The 23871-nt window shown below is 46.9% G+C and overlaps 1 protein-coding gene across 2 annotated transcripts in view; it reads right to left on the reverse strand.

The window, feature by feature from the left end:
• Positions 1-23871, reverse strand: part of PTPN5 (protein tyrosine phosphatase non-receptor type 5) — a 121427-nt gene that overhangs the window by 4767 nt on the left and 92789 nt on the right. For both annotated transcript variants that reach the window (XM_089655373.1, XM_089655374.1), the window contains 2 exons: positions 20078-20238; positions 4118-4231 (listed from right to left, as the gene is read on the reverse strand). In XM_089655373.1, the coding sequence (XP_089511499.1) occupies positions 4118-4231; positions 20078-20238 (275 nt within the window). The remainder of the gene's footprint in view (positions 1-4117; positions 4232-20077; positions 20239-23871) is intronic.

The raw sequence follows: 23871 nt of genomic DNA on the forward strand, positions 1-23871 counted from the left end.
CAGTGTTTTGGTGCTTCACATAATTACAACATATCATTCATATATTTTTTTTTCAAAAAAAAAGAAGGAAGGAAGAAAAAAATTAAAGAAAGGAAGAAAGAAAAGATAAGGACTATCGATATGTTGTGTCGTGTCCATCACAGCTGAAACGTATGGGCATTCCATGTGAATGAACAAACCAAAGAGCCACCAATTGGTGGTAGGAACATGGTAGGACAACTGAGACGTGACACCAGGCCAACAAAAAAACATTTTGGATCAAAAGAAGAGTGTTTGCCACAGGAAGTTATATTGTGGCAGGAGAGGTGGGATTAGACACCCAAGGCTCCATACACTGCATGGTCGGCTGACTGCTTCATCAGGAACGGAGAACTCTCACCCTTTCAGGCTCAGTGGTCAGAGGTTCTTGACAGGAGGTAAAACACCTGTAAAGCTCTTCCTCCTTAGAATGAATGTAAACTAAAGCTGTTCATAAACTATTCTAATTTTGGGTGATTTCTGCTAGATTGGATGAAATTAAAGCTGTGATAGTCTTGCTGGCAACACGGAAGTTGAGTGAAAAATTGAGGGAACTAGGTGGAATATTGCCAAGACTGCATCCTACCAGATGCACTGTTCAGGTATTCAGACAATCATTTTAGAACAGTTTCAAGAGAACCATTTTGGTGAAGACCAAGTACCAATATGGTTCCCTTGAGGGTGTGCTTAAGGTGGCCTCTCAATCAATATTGTGCTTTCAAACATTAATGAACCAATACTATTGTCCAGTGGCGGACTGACAACTCATGGGGCCCCCGGGCAATAGGGGATCATGAGCCCCTGTGTCCTTGCCCAAACTCAAAAAAGCCTATGAAAAAGGTACCAGGGGCATCTCATGGGGTCCCCTACTGACCCCGGGCCCTTGGGCAGTGCCCAAGTTTCCAAATGGTCAGTCCGCCCCTGCTATTGTCTGTGTTTACATTAACATTTTTACTGTAGAATATACATCAATCTAAAGCTGACATAATATAGGGTGGTATCAAAAAATTTTGAGACCGGTTTTTATAACATGCCAACAGATGGCAGCACAAGACTGTACACACAGTCACAGGGAGCACCAACCTTCATAAGTAAGTGTGCCAAAAGACATTGTCCTGTGTACACCGGGAGCTGTGCAACTGGTGCTATTCTGACCAGTGGCGGACTGACAACTCATGGGGCCCCCGGGCAATAGGGGATCATGAGCCCCTGTGTCCTTGCCCAAACTCAAAAAGGCCTATGAAAAAGGTACCAGGGGCATCTCATGGGGTCCCCTACTGACCCCGGGCCCTTGGGCAGTGCCCGAGTTTCCAAATGGTCAGTCCGCCCCTGCTATTGTCTGTGTTTCCATTAACATTTTTACTGTAGAATATACATCAATCTAAAGCTGACATAATATAGGGTGGTATCGAAAAATTTTGAGAACGGTTTTTATAACATGCCAACAGATGGCAGCACAAGACTGTACACACAGTCACAGGGAGCACCAACCTTCATAAGTAAGTGTGCCAAAAGACATTGTCCTGTGTACACCGGAAGCTGTGCAACTGGTGCTATTCTGACCAGGGGCGGAATGACAACTCATGGGACCCCCGGGCAATAGGGGATCATGGGACCCCTGTGTCGTTGCCCAAACTCAAAAAAGCCTATGAAAAAGGTACCAGGGGCATCTCATGGGGCCCCCTACTGACCCCGGGCTCTCAGGCAGTGCCTGAGTTTCCAAATGGTCAGTCCGCCCCTGATTCTGACCACATACGTTACCACACCTACTGTTTCATCATGGACAGCAAGTTAGAACAAAGCGCAAACGTGAAATTCTGCGTGAAACTGGGAAAATCTGCCACACAGATGTTTGACATGATTCGTCAAGTTTGCGGCGATGCTGCAATGAATCGTTCGAGGTGTTTTGAGTGGCATGCTCGCTTCAAGAGTGGAACAACATCATTGAGAGATCAGGAAGACCTTCAACGAGCTCAGCCCTCAAAAATGTCAAAAACATTCAGCAACTTGTGCACGGTGATTGTCAGAGAACAATCCACAACATTGGGTGTACGGGTTTCATGCAGAATTTCACATTTGCTCTTTGTTCTAACTTGCTGTTCATGATGAAATAGCAGACGTGGTAACGCACGTAGTCAGAATAGCACCAGTTGCGCAGCTCCCAATGTACATAGGACAATGTCTTTTGGCATACTAATTTATGAAGGTTGGTGCTCCCTGTGACTGTGCGAGCAGCAACCTTGTGCTGTCATCTGTTGCATGTTACAAAACTATTCTCGAACCTTTTTGATACCACTTTGTATATTATTGTCAACAGAAGAATTAAAAAGTTTTTTTTTTTTTTTAAGCAGTATCATTTTTATTTTAAATATGCCTTAATACAGGGCTTGAAAAAGCTGCTCGACCGCTCGCCAAATGCGAGGAGAAATTCTCTAGCGGCGTGCACAGATGATGGAGCGACTGCGCTCCAAGCCTCATTGTGAAGCCGAGTTTTGGTTTCCAACTTCCGGTTTCCGGCTTCTTCAGCAGGGGACAGGTGCAGGAGAGGTCTGCTCTCCTCCGCTGAGAGGAGACACCCTTTCCACCACCGGGGGGAACTCGAGGAGTAAGTACTGTATACATGTCCTATCACTATAATGGAGTACAGGGGAGGGGGGATATACATTACTGTGTACATGTCCTATCACTATAATGGAGTACAGGGGAGGGGGGATATACATTACTGTATACATGTCCTATCACTATAATGGAGTACAGGGGAGGGGGGATATACATTACTGTGTACATGTCCTATCACTATAATGGAGTACAGGGGAGGGGGGATATACATTACTGTATACATGTCCTATCACTATAATGGAGTACAGGGGAGGGGGGATATACATTACTGTGTACATGTCCTATCACTATAATGGAGTACAGGGGAGGGGGGATATACATTACTGTATACAGGTCATATCACTATAATGGAGTACAGGGGAGGGGGGATATACATTACTGTATACATGTCCTATCACTATAATGGAGTACAGGGGAGGGGGGATATACATTACTGTGTACATGTCCTATCACTATAATGGAGTACAGGGGAGGGGGGATATACATTACTGTGTACATGTCCTATCACTATAATGGAGTACAGGGGAGGGGGGATATACATTACTGTGTACATGTCCTATCACTATAATGGAGTACAGGGGAGGGGGGATATACATTACTGTATACATGTCCTATCACTATAATGGAGTACAGGGGAGGGGGGATATACATTACTGTATACATGTCCTATCACTATAATGGAGTACAGGGGAGGGGGGATATACATTACTGTGTACAGTTTTATATTTTGGACTCTTTATTCTAAAGAAAAATTTAATTTCATAAACTTTAAGGGGGCGTGGTTTGGGGGCAGGGCTGGGGGCGGGGTTGGGGGACGGGCCGGGGTAGGGTTGGAGGCAGACCTGGGAAAGGTTGGGTGGGGCAACTGGTGGAGAGTAAGGTTTGTGCCTGGCTAGTAGGTCTAGACTTGAAATGTTAAGCCCTGCCTTAATAGTTTTATGCTAACCAATCTATTTTATAGAACAAGCTGATATCACAACTTTCAATAATATTTTTACGGACGTAATAATATTAAAATGTAAAAAATATGAAGGTGAGATTGGGTGCTGGACGGCGGAAAAAGAACAATGGTTACATAAACTGTTGGGAGCAGGACTCATGATGACCTTTTTTCTAATTAGAGCAGTGGTTCCCAACCTTCCTAATGCCGTGACCCTTTAATACAGTTCCTCATGTTGTGGTGACCCCCAACCATAAAATTATTTACCCAGTAATTATAATTCATGAGTGTCGTTTTACCTCCAATACTGCTGCTTTCAACACAGTAGCTGCTTTTAACAGAGTAGCCGCTTTCAACACAGCAGCTGCTTTCTACACAGTAGCTGGATCTTTACACATCGGAAATATATGTTTTCTGATGGTCTTAGGGGACCCCTGTGAAAGGGTCATTCCACCCCCAAAGGGGTCACGACCCACAGGTTGAGAACCACGGAATTAGAGTATCCTTTGATAAGAAATGAATTGAAGAAGATTTTCTTACCTGTCTAACCGTAGCTGGCAGGTGGTCCGCAGAATGTCCACCGTTCCCTCGTTCTTCAGCTGCTTACACAGGATTGTGGTAGCGATAAAACAGCCGGTTCTTCCAATCCCCGCACTGCAAGACACAACATACCCGTTAGTGGAAACTCGTCATGTTCCGGTTGGATTTGACTAGTTTACCAGATGAAAGAGGCTAGAATGGAATTGTGTGTTGTTGCTGCAAAGATAAACCAGATTGTTGGGTTGAATGTATACAAAGCCATATATACTCAGAACCAACTTTATAGGATACACCTATATGGTGCCAGGTAGGACCTCATTTTGGCCTAAATTGTTCTAGAGATGGACCAAACAAGGTGCTTAGGTACAGAACTAGTATTACCTAAGCAGTCTAGTTCCCCTAGATTTGTTGACCACACGTTCATGGTGCAGCTTCGTATTTTACCTCATCCAAGGGGTTCCTGCTGTGTACACCAACTACTGACACTGACCTTTTATTGACCAGATTTTGATCCTTTTATTGACCAAATTCTGACCCTTTTATCCACCAAATTGTCAACCTCCCATCTGCCAGATTTCAACTCTATCCTGTTTTGGTTGAACTGGATGGACTTTTGTCTTTTTTCAGCCAGACTAACTATACAACTATGTATAAGCACTACATTCTGACCCTGCACCCGCCAAACTCTGATCCTGCCAACTGCCAGATTTTGACCTTGTTAATTTATTAAATTTGGACCCAGTGATACCCCAGACTCTGATCCCACCATTTGCCAGACTCTGACCTGGTGAATTGGAAAAACTGGAACTGCCAGATTTCGATCCTGCCAACCACCAAGTTCTGAACATGCTATCTGACAAATTCTGACCTTGCCATCTTCCAGATTCTCACCTCTGTATGGTGTATGTTACAGCAAATCAAGATTCATTAGATCAGTCTAAGGTTTTCCAGTCTTCAGTCAATTCTAATGCTGGAGATTCTGTGCCAACTGGAGCTACATTTTCTGAAGCCTAGCATGGTCTTCTACTGATACAGCTCATCTCTTTAGGGTTCCTCATAATGTGTAATCAGAGATGGCCTCCTGCACAGCGCTGCTATTCAGGGCAAAGTGACTTTGCCTGTCAAAAGACTAACCCCTGCCCACTGATACTCAACGTTTTAGTGATACGCAACCACTCTTCTCTGTGACAAATACCTGGTATTTCTAGGTATGAGGGAAACACTTGACCTTCTCCCATGGGACAGATAGACCAAAGCTCTACATCGTGACAGAAGGGGTGATGGCCCTGCTTCCCCTCAACTCTGACACCATCCAACACTGGGTATTTTGGTGTTGTTTTCAAAAGGAAAGGAATGGTGGGAGTGCCATGGTGAGGTGGTTGGTGTGAGTTGGCATTAAAGGGACACTTTTACTTTGTCTTGTATAGGAAAAGTGATAGTGCTTACTTAAACTGAAACCACAAGAGCTTGTGACAACTGAGCTTTTTTATGTTCAACAGAACCTTGCAGGACCCGGCTCAGAACCTGCAACCTCTGCTGTTTCTGGTGATGTCTCTTCTTGTTGAGAAACCTGGGCTGCTGGACAGCTCCCTGGATAATTCCTTGAATGATCCTGCCTTGCTTGTCTTGAACCCAGAACTGTGGATAAGTGGGTACCACCAGCCCTCCTGTATGGGGCCCAGGCCATCAGGGGGGCTCAGGCAGTTGGGTGAATGAGATGTGGGCAGGGAGGATGTCGGAGATCGCCGCGCCGCTGGTCCCGGCGCAGGCGCAGTACACCTCCCTGTACGCGAGCGCCGGGACTTGGCCGACCGCGGCAATCAGGTTTGCGCATGCGCAGTGGTGACCGCGGGCGCGCGCCTGGCACCAATGACAGCGCAGGGCGGGATATTTAAACGGCCCTGAGCTGTCATTCAGTGCCTTTTGGTCTTTTGTATCCTGTGAACCTGTGAACCTGTCTGAAGTAAGTTGCTGACCCGGATTGTGCCCTGACCTTGCTGTTTTCTCCTGTTTTGACCCTTGCTTGCCTGACCTCTCTCCTGAATGCCCCCTATTGGATCTGACCTGCTGTTGCTGACCTGGCGTGTGACCCGACTATTCTCTGCCCGCTGTTCTGTACCGCACCGTCCTCATAGTTACCGACCCGGCTTGTATGACCCTGCTCCTGCTCAGCCATCCATCCATCCATCCGTCCCTCTCTACGGGGTCTCCAGACCTCCTCATACCTGGCTCTCTCCCGTGGGAGCCCCTGGCGAATACCCCTACCACTGACGGGTGTCCTCAGTAGTCACGACCTGGTCCTAGGGTGCTCCAAGTCCATCCCCACCATCAGGGGCCCTGGTGAACAAGTACCCTGGGGCTTAGACTCCGTGCGCTGGGAACATCCGACCAGTGGAGTGCTAGTGGTACTGCCGGGCGGTCCCTTACAGTACCAAAAGGCCATGACTGAGCCTAGAGGAGGGCCCTCCCCGTTAGAGGAAATTTGCAGGCACCTAGCTAATTTGACGCAGGCCGTAACGGTCCTGCAGGACAGATGCATGCAGCTGGAGAATCGCATCCAGACTGGCTCTATTTCTGATCCTGCCCCACAGGCCCCGGTTACTGCACCCCCGGCCCTGGTAGCTCAGGAGCCAGTCTCAGGGGCTTCCGCCCCGCTCCCTATGGTAGAACCCCGAGTACCCCTACCGGAGCGTTTTCACGGGGACCGCACACGCTTTCGGTCATTCCGCGACTCCTGTCTCTTGTTCTTTGAGCTACAACCCCGTACCTTCCTGACCGAAAACGTGAAGGTAGGATTCATTATTTCACTCCTACAGGGGGAACCCCAGGATTGGGCCCACCGGCTAAGGGGAAACAATGATCCTCACCTGGGATCGGTCAATAGTTTCTTTGAAGCAATGGCCATCTTGTATGATGACCCACAGCGGGCAGCCTCTGCCGAAGCGACCTTATATGCGCTCCGACAGGGCCGGCGGGCGGCAGAGGAATACGCCTCTGATTTCAGGCGGTGGATGGGGGACACACGCTGGAATGAGTTCGCTCTATTGCACCAGTTCCGTATGGGACTCTCCGATCCCTTGAAAGATGAGCTGGCCCGGGTGGAGGTTCCCGAGTCTCTAGAAGACCTTATTGCCCTGACAATTAAGATTGACCGAAGACTGCGGGAACGCAGGCTTGAGAGGTCCGGCCAGGGTCGCGGAAATACCTGGGGTCCATTCCTAGGCCCCAGCCCACCAACCCGACAAAGCATCCAGAACCCACCTCCAGGAGATGTTCCGGAACCTATGCAGCTAGGTCTGGCACGGCCTAAATTATCACCGGAGGAACGCCAGCGCAGACGAGCCCAGAACCTCTGCTTTTACTGCGGTGAAGCTGGTCATATGGTGCGATCCTGCCCTCAAAAAATGAGTAAGTGCACCCGTTTTTCTTCCTTGTCTATTAGCAATACCTGTCCTTCGCAATACTTAGTAGTGCCCCTCTCCTTTCAGCTTCCAGGAAAGATCGTGGAGGTGACAGCCATAGTTGATTCGGGGGCATGCAGCTGTTTCCTGGATCTAGAGTTTGCTCACCAACAGGGCATCCCTCTCCAACACAGACAGAAGGGCTTCAACATCTTTTTGGCTGATGGTTCCCAGATAAAATCGGGGGTGGTTAATCAGGAAACTCCCCCCATTGCCACTATCATTGCCAACCAGCACCAGGAGTTCCTCCGCCTGGACGCTATTGCATCACCTCTTTTCCCAGTCATTCTGGGGCTCCCATGGTTACGGGCCCATAACCCCCAGATTGACTGGGAGACCGGGTCAATCTCGTTCCCTTCCCCATACTGTCGGGAACATTGTCGCACTTCGGGCCCCGTGGGGCCCCGAGTTCTCCTTTGCTCCGAAGGAGACTCCGACTTGAAACAGGTTATTCCCACAGCCTATCATGGGTTCCTGGATGTGTTCAGTAAGTGGGGAGCCGACACTCTGCCCCCCCACCGCCCGTATGACTGTCCAATCGACCTGTTACCAGGCTCTGAAATCCCTTTTGGGCGTATTTTCCCCCTATCTGAGCTTGAATTGGGGGCCCTGAAGGAATATATCGAGGACAGCCTCCAGAAGGGGTTCATCCGCCCCTCCACTTCTCCAGCAGGAGCGGGAATCTTCTTCGTGGAGAAAAAAGACAAAACCCTGAGGCCTTGTATTGACTACCGGGAGTTGAACAGGGTCACGATAAAAAATCGTTACCCATTGCCATTGGTACCAGAACTGTTTCAGAGCCTAAAGGCTGCGGCTATTTTCACAAAGCTTGATTTAAGGGGGGCCTATAACCTGGTACGCATAAGAGAGGGGGACGAGTGGAAAACGGCTTTCCGTACCCGGTTTGGCCACTTTGAATACTTGGTCATGCCATTTGGGCTGTGCAATGCACCAGCCACCTTCCAACACTTTGTGAACGACATCTTCAGGGATTTTTTGGATGTCTTCGTTATCGTCTACTTGGACGACATACTAATTTTTTCACCCTCTCTAGAGGATCATAGGATACATGTGGCGAAAGTTTTGGGGCGATTGCGGCAGCATGGGTTATATGCTAAAGCGGAGAAATGTTGCTTTGAGCAAACTAGCATCACGTTTCTAGGCCTGATTATCTCCACTGCGGGGGTCGCGATGGACCCCCAGAAGGTCTCTGCAATTTTAGATTGGCCTGAACCCACGGACAAGAAAGGTGTCCAACGGTTTATAGGGTTCGCGAACTTTTATCGGAAGTTCATCAAGAACTTCTCGGGTCTGGTCTCCCCCATTACCCAACTAACCAAACTTGGAACCCGGTTCAAATGGACACCAGAGGCTCAAAAAGCTTTCGAAGCTCTGAAAAAGCTGTTTACCTCGGCACCCATCCTGGGCCACCCGGACGCGGCCCTGCCCTACATCTTGGAGGTAGATGCATCGGAGAATGCGGTAGGATCCATCCTGTCTCAGCGGAAAGGCACCAAAGAGTTACTCCATCCCGTAGCATTCTTCTCGAGGAAACTCACCCCAGCAGAAAAGAATTACGATATCGGGGATCGAGAGCTGCTGGCTATCAAAGCAGCGCTAGAAGAATGGAGATACCTGCTGGAAGGTGCCTCACACCCTATATTGATTTTCACAGACCACAAGAATCTGGAATATCTGAGGACTGCCAAGCGTCTACGCCCACGGCAGGCAAGATGGGCCCTGTTCTTTTCCAGATTCAATTTTCATATTACTTACAGGCCCGGATCTAAAAATACGAAGCCTGACGCGCTATCTCGTATGTTTGAGGACTCCGAAGAAGAACTGGTACCCGACACTATCTTGTCCTCAGGGAACTTCTTGGCGCTCCAGACGGACCTTCGCTCCAAGTTAATAGAAGCATCTACGGCCACACCAACCCCAGTTGGGGTATCCCTCCAGAACAAAGGGGGACTCCTGTGGAAGGAGGATTCTATCGTGGTACCTGAGGAAGTCCGGACCCTGGTTTTGGGGCATTGCCACGATCACCCGCTGGCGGGTCACTTTGGCCCAGTCAAGACTCTGGAGCTTCTCCGGCGCTCGTTTTGGTGGCCAAACATGGCTAAGGATTGCAAGCGCTACGTGAGATCCTGTACCATCTGCCAGAAGAGCAAACCGTCAAGGAGCAAAGCCTGGGGGCTGTTGCGACCTTTGCCGATTCCCGAACGGCCTTGGCAGAAGATCGCGATGGACTTCATAGTCGAGCTCCCACCGTCACAAGACCACACAGCAATTCTGGTGGTTATTGATCGCCTATCCAAGATGGCTCACTTCGTGCCACTAAGGAAGACTCCGTCAGCAACTGAGACGGCGCGAATATTTATCCGGGAGATCGTTAGACTTCATGGAGTACCCAAGGACATCGTCTCTGATCGAGGGGTCCAGTTTACATCTAAGTTTTGGAGGGCTCTGTGCAAGGCCCTGGACATCAAGTTGTCCCTCTCCTCCGCGTTCCACCCTCAGACCAACGGTCAGACCGAGAGGACGAACCAGACCCTGGAGCAATACTTGCGTTGCTACACGTCTTTCCTGCAGGATGATTGGCTGTCTCTTTTACCCCTGGCGGAGTTCGCTTATAACAACGCAAGCCATTCGGCAACGGGGCAGTCCCCATTCTTTTCGAATTATGGGTTTCACCCTGTCTTTCTCCCTGACTTGGTCTCTGAATGCCCAGTTCCAGCCACGCAGGATGCGTTGACCTTCTTCTCCGTCAATAACAAATTACTCCAGGAAGCCATCGCTCGGGCCCAAGAGGACAATAAGAAGGAGTTTAACAAGAAACGAAGAGGGGATTTGGCGTTGCGGCCTGGGCAGAAGGTGTGGTTGGCCACAACCAACTTAAAGATGCTTTGTCCCTCGAAAAAATTGGGACCTAAATTTGTGGGGCCTTTTCAGGTAAAGCGGATGGTCAACGAAGTGGCATATGAGCTGATCCTTCCGGCCACGTTCAGAATTCATCCAGTTTTCCATGTATCTCTGCTGAAGCCAGTGATCCCAGATGCCTTCCCAGAACGAGAATCCAGACCCCCTGAGGCCATAACGGTCGAAGGACAAGAGGAATTTGAGGTGGAAACGATCCTTAAGTGCCGAAGAAGGGGGGGCCAGACCCAATTCCTAATTAAGTGGAAGGGCTATGGTCCTGAGGACAATTCCTGGGAACCGGCTCATAATGTCCACGCACCTAGACTAGTCCGGGAGTTTCTTCGTGATCACCCGTGGTGGAGAGATCGGGTGGGCATCCGGAGGTTGCCCGTAGGGGGGGGGCAATGTCGGAGATCGCCGCGCCGCTGGTCCCGGCGCAGGCGCAGTACACCTCCCTGTACGCGAGCGCCGGGACTTGGCCGACCGCGGCAATCAGGTTTGCGCATGCGCAGTGGTGACCGCGGGCGCGCGCCTGGCACCAATGACAGCGCAGGGCGGGATATTTAAACGGCCCTGAGCTGTCATTCAGTGCCTTTTGGTCTTTTGTATCCTGTGAACCTGTGAACCTGTCTGAAGTAAGTTGCTGACCCGGATTGTGCCCTGACCTTGCTGTTTTCTCCTGTTTTGACCCTTGCTTGCCTGACCTCTCTCCTGAATGCCCCCTATTGGATCTGACCTGCTGTTGCTGACCTGGCGTGTGACCCGACTATTCTCTGCCCGCTGTTCTGTACCGCACCGTCCTCATAGTTACCGACCCGGCTTGTATGACCCTGCTCCTGCTCAGCCATCCATCCATCCATCCATCCGTCCCTCTCTACGGGGTCTCCAGACCTCCTCATACCTGGCTCTCTCCCGTGGGAGCCCCTGGCGAATACCCCTACCACTGACGGGTGTCCTCAGTAGTCACGACCTGGTCCTAGGGTGCTCCAAGTCCATCCCCACCATCAGGGGCCCTGGTGAACAAGTACCCTGGGGCTTAGACTCCGTGCGCTGGGAACATCCGACCAGTGGAGTGCTAGTGGTACCGCCGGGCGGTCCCTTACAGAGGATGATTGGCACCATGAGGGAGGATTACTAGAACCGATCCCCTGTATGGCTCTCTCTGCAGCAGCCTAGAGCTGGCTTTTTCTCCTCTCCCTCCCATTGGCTTTCAGCTGCTGCAGAGAGAGACATACAGGGGATCAGTTAAAGTAATATCCCAACCTCACCCATCACCCTCCCTGTGGATCATATGTTTCCCCCCAGGCCCCCCTTTGTACCCCCACTCACACAGTGCTGTCGGCTTTTCTCTTCTCCTTCCCACTGGCAGATGCAAGCACACAATAGGATCCTTCAGGCTGGAGAGTGGGGGAAGGGTCCAGTAAATATGTCACATTTACCAGTTCCTTCAATTCATGAATGAACACAATGAGTGATCAGTACTGACCGCTCACTGTGTTCATTTATAACTGAATCATGGTGTTTTTTTTGGGGGGGAGGCCTGTCAGGTTGGCTGTATGGGGCCCCATGGTTTCTAACAGCAGCCTGCTTGAACCATTTTGCTCCTCCCCTGAACTTCCTATTAAAGCCATTCCTTTGCACTTCCTGTTTGCCAGAAGAAAGTGATCTCTCCAGTCAATATCCTGCTCTTGTCTCTCCTGTTGCCATCCATATCTTTGCTACCTCTCGTTACCGACCTTTGGTTTGTTTATCGACTTAGCTTCTGTCTGATCCCAACCTGCAAGCACTTGTTACTGACCTTTGGCTTGTTTACCGACTACGCTCCTGCTATATCTGCTACTGGACCCCGGCTTGCTCACCTTCTGGTGGGGCGATCCTTAGGACCGTGACCTGGTACTGACACACAGCAAAATCCATCTCCACCAACAGGAGCTCTGGTGAATACCGTTAGTTCATAGACTCTACACCATTGATGAGCCCTTCTCATTGGCCGGGGTGAACTGCTTATATATCTATGTCACGATCAGGGGTCAGGCTTGAAGACCAGTTGCTATAGCAGTGGAGAGGATCACACTGAAACTAGCAGGATAGGTACACAGGCAGGACACCGTGGCAGAAGGTGGGTTCGTCTGAGGTGCAGGGTCTAAGTACTAACCAGTGCTCACCAGAGCTCCTGATGGTGGAGATGGATTTCGCTGCATGTTAGCACCAGGTTGTGGTCCTCAGAATCACCCCACCAGGATGTGAGCAAGCGGAGGTCCAGTAGCGTATAAGCAGGTAAGGATCAAACAGAAGAGTGGTCGGTAAACAAGCCAGGGCTGGTAAGGAGCAGTCGCAGGTTGGGATCAGGCAGAAGTGTAGTGGAGAACAAGCCAAGGTCTGTAAGGAGCAGTCGCAGGTTGGGATCAGGCAGAAGAGTAGTCGAGAACAAGCCAAGGTCGGTACGGAGCAGTCACAGGTTGGGATCAGGCAGAAGTGTAGTGGAGAACAAGCCAAGGTCGGTAAGGAGCAGTCACATGTTGGGATCAGGCAGAAGAGTAGTGGAGAACAAGCCAAGGTCGGTAAGGAGCAGTCACATGTTTAGATCAGGCAGAAGAGTAGTCGAGAACAAGCCAAGGTCGGTAAGGAGCGGTCGCAGGTTGGGATCAGGCAGAAGAGTAGTGGAGAACAAGCCAAGGTCGGTAAGGAGCGGTCGCAGGTTGGGATCAGGCAGAAGAGTAGTCGAGAACAAGCCAAGGTCGGTAAGGAGCGGTCGCAGGTTGGGATCAGGCAGAAGAGTAGTCGAGAACAAGCCAAGGTCGGTAAGGAGCGGTCGCAGGTTGGGATCAGGCAGAAGAGTAGTCGAGAACATGCCAAGGTCGGTAAGGAGCGGTCACAGGTTGGTATCAGGCAGAAGCGTAGTCGGGAACAAGCCAAGGTCGGTAAGGAGCGGTCGCAGGTTGGGATCAGGCAGAAGCGTAGTCGGGAACAAGCCAAGGTCGGTAAGGAGCGGTCGCAGGTTGGGATCAGGCAGAAGCATAGTCGAGAACAAGCCAAGGTCGGTAAGGAGCGGTCGCAGGTTGGGATCAGGCAGAAGCGTAGTCGAGAACAAGCCAAGGTCGGTAAGGAGCAGTCGCAGGTTGGGATCAGGCAGAAGCGTAGTCGAGAACAAGCCAAGGTCGGTAAGGAGCAGTCGCAGGTTGGGATCAGGCAGAAGAGTAGTCGAGAACAAGCCAAGGTCGGTAAGGAGCAGTCGCAGGTTGGGATCAGGCAGAAGAGTAGTCGAGAACAAGCTAAGGGTCAATAACGAATGGTAATAAAATATGGATAACAGCTGAGAAGGCAAAAAGCAAGATACTGGCTGGAGAGCACAATAATTTGGCAAACAGGAAGTGCAGAGACATGGCTTATATCAGGAAGTTCATGGGAGGAACAAGGGGTTCAAGGTTCATGACAAACAAGGTCAAGGTAGGATCATTCAAATAATTGTCAAGGGAACTGTCCAGCATTCCAGGTGGCTCAGCAAGAAGAAACATTGCCACTCACCGCAGAAGGCCCAGGTTCAGACAACCTATCTTGCTGGTTGGTGGGAGTCTCTTTACTGCTATAGCCACTGGTGTCCAAGCCTGACCCGACGGAGACAGAACCATATATTCTGATTTAAATTTGTTACATTGCGGTAGGACAAAAAACAAAGTGTGATTGATTGCAGTACCAATAATTCTGAACGTACCCAGTGCACAACGCACGTGCATGTTAGCTTTCCACAGCGCAAAGTTATGAACCGTCTGATCAGTGAGGTACAATACATTGAACAAAATATTCCAAATGAAATCCTGCATTGTCAGTGGCATCCCTAGGGTTGGTGACACCCAGTGCGGTAAAACTATGGTGTCACCCCTCCAGACTTCTCCATGGACCTCCTCCAAGTCCTCCTGTACCTGAGTCTACCAGACCATAATAATACCAACAATTGTCCAATCTCCAATCGAAAAGCATCCAAACAGCAAAAGCCCTTTTTTATTAAAAACTCATCGCTTAGATCCTACGAATTTCAATTCTGGTCACGCGCTTGTTCGAGGTCGAAGTTCTTCACTGAAGCTGATTGGCTCCAGGCCTCTGATGACATAATCACATGACTTGGGCATTTATGTTCCTTGCGATTTGTTGTCTGGACGTTAGATTCGATCACATGTGAAGTTCCTTCCTGTTCCTTAATCCCGCTTATTATTTGTTTAGTCTAATCAATATAGAATTTGGCGCCACCGCCTTGCAAAGCGCGTGGAGAGGTCCGGCCCAAATATAATTTCTGCTCTGTTGAAATTACATTTTTTTAATTTTGGTGTCACACCCCTATGATGGTGTGATAGGTGTCACCTTGTGCGGCCCGCACCCCCTAGCACCCACCTAGGGACACCACTGTGCATTGTGCTGCTTTGCGGACCTATTCAAATTCAATGGGCTGCCTTACTGCTTCGCATGTTAATGAATGTGCGCTAATGCACCACGACAGTCTGAATTCAGTCTAAAAGTGTGTGAAGGTAGAACAAAATTTACTGCCTGTTTGAACCAGGAATGGGAACATCTCCTTTACGTTTCCAGTGCAGAGAAATGATAAGATGATCTACAATTTAGTGGCGATTGGAGTGAAGCCTATTAGGGCATAATAATCTATAGAAAGTACAGAGCTCCAGCCGTAGATGGAGAACGCTTTTTAGGCTGCTTAGAACACAGATAGCCAAAGGCAATTTTCTAGATGTATTAAAATAATAAAGAGAGCACTGGATAAAATCATCTTTAATCATCTATAATACACAATTAAAGCCCAACGTAAAGCAAATTATTTCCAGTTAAGATGAATTGGGGAAAAAGTTAAAATCCCTGATAGTTATTACCTGACACAGAAAGCAATATAAAGCTTGAGAAAGATTCTAACCCTTCCCCCAGTCGGCCCGCCACTCAATAAATGTTGGCTAAAATTCTGCTTAGGCCCCATGTACACGGGACACTTCTGAACGATGGAAACTGACTGCTGGAAAATATATATACAAGAAAACTTATTCCTGCGCCAAAACTTTCCAAATAACACTCTAAAAATGCTGCTGTGCCAATCGTGAAAACACAAACAATATAAATATAAAAAAACAGCGCAAATTTAGATCATTAATCAATATAATAAATCATATAAAATAAGTGAATAAATTATTCGTGTTTCCCCTTAATATTAAACAAAAACACCCAAAAGTCCATGTGCTAAAGACATAATTGAATTGTAGAAGTAAAAATGCAAATAAAAACAAAAATAAAAATAAAAGTGCAAACTTCTTTTCTTCAGAAAATACTTTCACCTTCCACCAGTGCACACACCAACATCGAATACACTCACCAGAACTTGGTGAGTAAAAGACCTTTTAGGGAATTTTTAGGGATCCTAAACCCTTTGGTGCCACGCTAGGGAAAATCTTCACCCTCCGAATAGACTCCACCATCCAACCAAAAGAAAAAAACTCACATAGCATAATATTGTCACACAATAGTAACTTTTACCACATGGAGATTAAGGCCACTCACATGTTAAACACTTGCTAAAGGCATGTTTATTATGTATAACAGGCTTCAGTTCCAGCAGATATACAAACTTTTCCTTCCAGGACTCTCACATCCACAATGGAACAAAGACAGAACTCCTCTTAGACCAAACAGTGAACCAAGATGGCCGCTGGAACGCACCGCTCAGCGTGCGTTCCACTCACCGGAAATGACGTCAGGCGCATGGAGTGTGGACCGGAAATGCGTCAACGCGTTTCGCCCCTCCCATAGGGCGTTATCAAGACACCCATCTCCCGTCCTCACTCACTTAAATATCAATGTAATACCCTCCCCTCCGATTTAATTGGTCAGACCACCTCCCAGGATAATTTCAGAGGCTGCTCCTCCCACTACAAGACGTGAGAGACCTTTACAAGATGCCAATCCACATAACAACAACATGAATTCTAACAACTGATATAAACAATTCAAATAAAAACAATATCTTTATAATTTAATATAATTCATATTAACAAATGTATATCTATCTAAAAACAAATTACAAAATAAAATAAATTAAAATAAAAATGAAAATAAAAATAAAAATAAATATAAATAAAAATAAATAAAAATGAAAATAAAAATAAAAATAAAAATAATAATAAAATAAAATAAAAATAAAAATAAATAAAAATAAAAATAAATATAAATAAAAATAATAATAAAAAGTAATAAAAATAAAAATATAAAATAGTTTTTAAACACTAACTCCTCTACTCTTACCAATCTGACAGGAAACAGTTGATATCTATATCTGAGTTCAACCCCCTGGGCGACAAGGAACCCAATTTTAGGATCCATCTCGTTTCATTCTGTGAGATGGACTTGACCCTATCTCCTCCCCTCCAAGGTGCTAAAACTCGATCAATCCCACAGAATTTCAAACAAGATGGATCCCTATTATGATAAATTCTAAAACGGTGGGAAAGACTATGATACTTATAACCTTTTTTAATATTTCTAATATGTTCCCCTAGTCTCACTGACAGTTTTCTCGATGTTCTCCCTACGTATTGAAGATGACATGGACATTCTAACAAATAGGTAACAAACGAGCTATCACATGATAGTTAGTGTTTAAAAACTATTTTATATTTTTATATTTTTATTACTTTTTATTATTATTTTTATTTATATTTATTTTTATTTTTATTTTATTTTATTATTATTTTTATTTTTATTTTCATTTTTATTTTTATTTATTTTTATTTTTATTTTTATTTATTTTTATTTTTATTTTCATTTTTATTTTAATTTATTTTATTTTGTAATTTGTTTTTAGATAGATATACATTTGTTAATATGAATTATATTAAATTATAAAGATATTGTTTTTATTTGAATTGTTTATATCAATTGTTAGAATTCATGTTGTTGTTATGTGGATTGGCATCTTGTAAAGGTCTCTCACGTCTTGTAGTGGGAGGAGCAGCCTCTGAAATTATCCTGGGAGGTGGTCTGACCAATTAAATCGGAGGGGAGGGTATTACATTGATATTTAAGTGAGTGAGGACGGAAGATGGGTGTCTTGATAACGCCCTATGGGAGGGGCGAAACGCGTTGACGCATTTCCGGTCCACACTCCATGCGCCTGACGTAATTTCCGGTGAGTGGAACGCACGCTGAGCGGTGCGTTCCAGCGGCCATCTTGGTTCACTGTTTGGTCTAAGAGGAGTTCTGTCTTTGTTCCATTGTGGATGTGAGAGTCCTGGAAGGAAAAGTTTGTATATCTGCTGGAACTGAAGCCTGTTATACATAATAAACATGCCTTTAGCAAGTGTTTAACATGTGAGTGGCCTTAATCTCCATTTGGTAAAAGTTACTATTGTGTGACAATATTATGCTATGTGAGTTTTTTTCTTTTGGTTGGATGGTGGAGTCTATTCGGAGGGTGAAGATTTTCCCTAGCGTGGCACCAAAGGGTTTAGGATCCCTAAAAATTCCCTAAAAGGTCTTTTACTCACCAAGTTCTGGTGAGTGTATTCGATGTTGGTGTGTGCACTGGTGGAAGGTGAAAGTATTTTCTGAAGAAAAGAAGTTGGCACTTTTATTTTTATTTTTATTTGCATTTTTACTTCTACAATTCAATTATGTCTTTAGCACATGGACTTTTGGGTGTTTTTGTTTAATATTAAGGGGAAACACGAATAATTTATGCACTTATTTTATATGATTTATTATATTGATTAATGATCTAAATTTGCGCTGTTTTTTTATATTTATATTTATGCTGGAAAATATAGGTTAAAAAACGTTTGCATTCACGAACGCACTGAAAAGTGGTAAATTATTAACTATTTCAGACTGTTTCAGAGAAATACAGAGAGTAGAAGCAGAGATGGCAGTATGTGTTGAGATAATTAGGTGTGAGTTGCTCATTAACATTTATTTTGTTTCCAAGGGTGGGAAAGGTGTCTGGTGGAGGGAGTCACTAAGGCCACCTGGCAGGGGGTCTTCATGAGGAATTTGAGGTGTGAATGGTCATTAACATATCTTTTGTTTCCAAGGGTGGGAGAGGTCTGAGGTGTGAATGGTTATTAACATATCTTTTGTTTCCAAAGGTGGGAGAGGTCTAAGGTGTGAATGGTCATTAACATATCTTTTGTTTCCAAAGGTGGGAGAGGTCTGAGGTGTGAATTGGTCATTAACATTTCTTTTGTTTCCAAGGGTGGGAAAGGTGTCTGGTGGAGGGAGTCACTAAGGCCACCTGGTAGGGGGTCTTCATGAGGAATTTGAGGTGTGAATGGTCATTAACATATCTTTTGTTTCCAAAGGTGGGAGAGGTCTGAGGTGTGAATGGTCCTTAACATATCTTTTGTTTCCAAAGGTGGGAGAGGTCTACGGTGTGAATTGGTCATTACAATGTGTGACAAGCTTGGTAGGAACATCCTGTGTTCAGTGTTTTGTCTATTTGAGTACCTTGAAAACGCTTTGCAAGCATTTTTCATGATGAAAAAAGGCTCTGGACAGCATCGGGAACTGGAAGAGTTAAAAAAAAAAATTCAAACACAAACGCTTATAAACGCAATTTGCTGCGTTTAGCCGCATTTACAAGCGTTTTGCTTTTGAAACGCTGATAAAATCGACTGCTGAACGCAAGTTTTCTGTATTCAAAAAAATTACTGTAAACTCAACTGCCTGTAAACGGCTGTAAACGAAGATGTGTACATGGATACATAGGAGAACATTAGGGGGAGTTCAGGGGCTGAAAAAAATGCTGAACAGCTCCTGAACGTGAGTTTATCAGCTGCAGTGTACATGGGGCCTTAAAGTTGACCTCCAGCCTTCCCTTCAGTCTTGCACAGTTGTACCGGCCCCTCTACAGGACTAAGGCTGGCCATACATTATACAATTTTCTAGAGCATTTTGCTTAAGACTTACAAAAAAACATACAATATGAGGTCAAACCTAAACAACACTTTCAATTGTATCCAATTAGGCAGGCCCTTGCACTACACTGTTGAAGGTAAACCGAAAAGAAATTGGGCAGACATTGGACAGAAAATTGTATAGTGTATGGCCAGCCTAAGATTGCTTACTCTGATTTCACTGCACACTGTGAGCTTCTCACAATGTGCATTAGAAGCTTCGGCAAGTCAGGCAGAGCACGCTTCATTTTCTGGTTGAAGAATTTCCAGTATCATCTAGCTCCTTCCTCTTCAGCCTGGTGGTCCTAGGCCCTCCCCTTTTATTCAATGGATTTGATTTCATTCAATTATTCAGGCTCAGCTTCACATGTGGGTGTTACCTAGGATGGTCTACATGAAAATACAGCCTGCTTAGGAAAGCTCATTCCTCCAGACTGACACCCACCAATCAGTAACATATTAGGTCACACACTTCCCCTTCCTTCCTCTGCTGAGGGGTGTGGCTGTTACTCTGCTCTGCCAGAACAGAACACTTCAGGGTGAGAGCAGCAAGCAGTACTTTCTTTCAGAGAAAAAGGTATTTTACGGCATTTCCTAGAATCAGCACAGCATGCAGAATATGGGGCCTACCTTTACCTACATACCTGCAGTGTACAATGACAGGTCCGACATCATAATCTGCCTTCTGCCTGGCCTCCTCCACATCCTGCACCAGTTTCAAGAGAGGTGGAGCCTGATCTGGTGTCTTCTGATCTGGCCATGAGGTGTACCAGAAATGCTTTAGGGTCCGTTCTTCCTCACCACTCTAGGCCAATGGCAATAATAAAGATGTTACATTTTGGTAAAGAGCATCACAAAAATAACATATGTAACCTAACCTTACATGCAGAGGCGGACTGACCATTTGGAAACTCGGGCACTACCCGAGGGCCCGGGGTCAGTAGGGGGCCCCATGAGATGCCCCTGGTACCTTTTTCATAAGCTTTTTTGAGTGTGGGCAAGGAGACAGGGGCCCCATGATCCCCTATTGCCCGGGGGCCCCATGAGTTGTCAGTCCGCCCCTGCTTACATGTGTTGTGGTAATATTTCCTTTTCCTTTACACTTTGTTCTTGTCACCTTAGATTATACTGCCTATGTAGGACAATTAGATTCTCTTTGTGTTTTAATAACTCCCTCTTTTCCAGACTAGTGAGGAAATCTAATGGATATAAGCTGGTGCTGAACCGGGGAAGGTTGAAATTTTATTCATTTGCATAGAGAGGTGGTCTTCTTTTGAGGAGACCACCCTGCAGTGGAGGTTCAATGTATAGACACCTGCTTTAAGTCTTTAACTGCTACCTCTTTGGCACTGGTAAGTGCACCATACAACATGTAAGGAGGTGCTTACAAGTGCTGCTACTGTTTGACAGGGATTCTAGGATGTGCAGGATGGGGTTAACTCAGGTTCTGCAATTTCCCCGGGTTTTCTGGACTTTACCATGTTCCCTGTGTTGCATATATATATATATATATAGAGGAAAGGCTCTGCTCAGGGAGCCGTCCATGTGGCCGCATGGGAAGAGAAACAAGAGGCCTGCCATAAGGATGTAACCAAGAGCAACCCAGAAACACCCTCCAAGGGAATCTACCTACTAAGGACTCTCCCATACATGGAATTCTTCCTGGAAAGGTATACCTGGGCAGCCTGGGAGTGGCTAGTCAGAGTGGGACTGATAGGAGGAAGGCTCTGCTCAGGGAGTTATCCGGGTGGTTGCATGGGAAAAGAAACAAGAAGCCCGGCTTAAGGATGTAACCAAGAGCAACCCGGAAACACCCTCCAAGGGAAACTACCTACTAAGGACTCTCCCATACGTGGAATACTATCTGGAAAGGTATACCTGGGCAGCCTGGGAGTGGGTAGTCAGAGTGGGACTGATAGGGGGAAGGCTCTGCATAGGGAGCCGTCTGTGTCGCCGCATGGGAAGAGAAACAAGAGGCCAGCCATAAGGATGTAACCAAGAGCAACCCAAAAACACCCTCCAAGGGATTCTACCTACTAACGACTCTCCCATACATGGAATACTACCTGGAAAGGTATACCTGGGCAGCCTGGGAGTGGCTAGTCAGAGTGGGACTGATAGGGGGAAGGCTCTGCTTAGGGAGCCGTCTGTGTCACAGCATGGGAAGAGAAACAAGAGGCCCACCATAAGGATGTAACCAAGAGCAACCCAGAAACACCCTCCAAGGGAATCTACCTACTAAGGACTCTCCCATACATGGAATACTACCTGGAAAGGTATACCTGGGCAGCCTGGGAGTGGCTAGTCAGAGTGGGACTGATAGGGGGGAAGGCTCTGCTGAGGGAGCCAGCCATCCGTGTGGCCGCATGGGAAGAGAAACAAGAGGCCCGCCATAAAGATGTAACCAAGAGCAACCCAGAAACACCCTCCAAGGGAATCTACCTACTAAGGACTCTCCCATACATGGAATACTACCTGGAAAGGTATACCTGGGCAGCCTGGGAGTGGCTAGTCAGAGTGGGACTGATAGGAGGAAGGCTCTGCTCAGGGAGCCATCCGGGTGGTTGCATGGGAAAAGAAACAAGAAGCCTGGCTTAAGGATGTAACCAAGGGCAACCCGGAAACACCCTCCAAGGGAAACTACCTACTAAGGGCTCTCTCATACATGGAATACTACCTGGAAAGGTATACTTGGGCAGCCTGGGAGTGGCTAGTCAGAGTGGGACTGATAGGGGGGAAGGCTCTGCTCAGGGAGACATCCAATTGGCCACATGGGAAGAGGAACAAGAGGCCCGCCATAAGGATGTAAGAAAGAGCAATCCAAAAGCACCCTCCAAGAGAATCTACCTACTAAGGACTCTCCCATACATGGATTACTACCTGGAAAGGTATACCTGAGCAGTTTGGGAGTAGCTAGTCAGAGTGGGACTGATGTGCACCTTGGACTGTAATGTTGCAGTATTTCAGTAATGTCGTTAATCATTTAAATGCATGGTCTGAAGTCACTACAAAGGGGTGCATGGTGGTACATGGCATATGCAGAGCCTGTTGCACACATACACACATGAGGTGACGTGGAGAACATGCCATTGCTAAGGGAAACCAGCCCCAAGAGAATGTTATGAGTACAGTACTGGCAGGGGTGATGGATCTTCTGCATAGCGAGGGAAGCACTTTCCTGCCTCCCTCCCCAGCGGCCAGAGCCCCAGTGGACCGGGACCAAATCTATGCGGCGGAGGCCTTAGGGGTCTAGCTGCAGGTACAGGAGGAGTTATACAGAACAAGTTGTGTATGCAAGAGGGTTCATTCAAGTACAAGGAAAACCACAGGCTATCACTGGGCGTGAGGTGATAGGGAAGCTAGACTTAGGACATAGGCTCCACGGTGTCACCTTCCATAAATGTCACATTCCATACAGGCAGGGGCGGACTGACCATTTGGAAACTCGGCAACTGCCCGAGGGCCCGGGGTCAGTAGGGGGCCCCATGAGATGCCCCTGGTACCTTTTTCAAAGGTTTTTTTGAGCTTGGGCAAGGACACAGGGGCCCCATGATCCCCTATTGCCCGGGGGCCCCATGAGTTGTCAGTCCGCCCCTGCATACAGGTGTATCTATCATGGGACAGTGTGGCTCTCTTAGCAGGGCCTCACATTGTGATACAGTTGTGCTGGGTGTATGGCTCACTTCTAACTCAGTGTGCCTCTTTAATGTCGAATTCACATGAACTGGACCCTCCTTGTCCAGGGTATTAGTGAGTGCATAAGCCAGAGAAGGAGGAGAGAAAGAAAAGACCCTGTGTGAGTTGACCTCGCCCACAACTAGATAATCCATTTTAAAGCACAGAACTAGGAACGCCAAGCAAGAATGTTCATGTAACTTGATTAGTTAGTATAAAGTATTTATTAAGAATACCGTGTTTCAGGAAAAAAGGACATTCCCTTTGTGTAGGGTTTATGGAGTATAATGAAAACCAGACAATGTTCATTAATTCTCCTGTTTTGGGGTTAAATGAAACTGAGGTATCAATGTATCTTTGTGGAGGAGAGTATGGATGACTATGGCTGCCATGTCCTTCTCCAAGAGGATACGCTGACACCCCAGTCTAATGAACACCTTCCAATTTTACATACACTCCATAGATTTGAAGGCATGAAAAAGGGGGAGGCTTTCGCAACCAAAGCGGGTTGGCACTACACTAATCTTCAAGCCACGTGACTGTTCTAGGCACCCTAGACTCAAAAGACAGACTTTCAGGCAACCTAATGCCATCAAGAAAAATACAGCATACTTCCAGGTACATGGGTGGGAAGAGTCCTCAGCAACTTGGGGCTTATATAGGATTTCTTCTCTTGTCTTCTGGTGGCCTAACCTCTAGTGAGGGAGTCAAGGGAATATGAGTAGGTGTATGCCATAAAAGTAATCCTGTTTTTGCCTTGCAA

Source organism: Staurois parvus, unplaced genomic scaffold (genome assembly GCF_062004578.1).
Source record: "Staurois parvus isolate SC_StPar_1 unplaced genomic scaffold, SC_StPar_1.0 ptg000838l, whole genome shotgun sequence".
In the NCBI taxonomy this organism is placed as follows: domain Eukaryota; kingdom Metazoa; phylum Chordata; class Amphibia; order Anura; family Ranidae; genus Staurois; species Staurois parvus.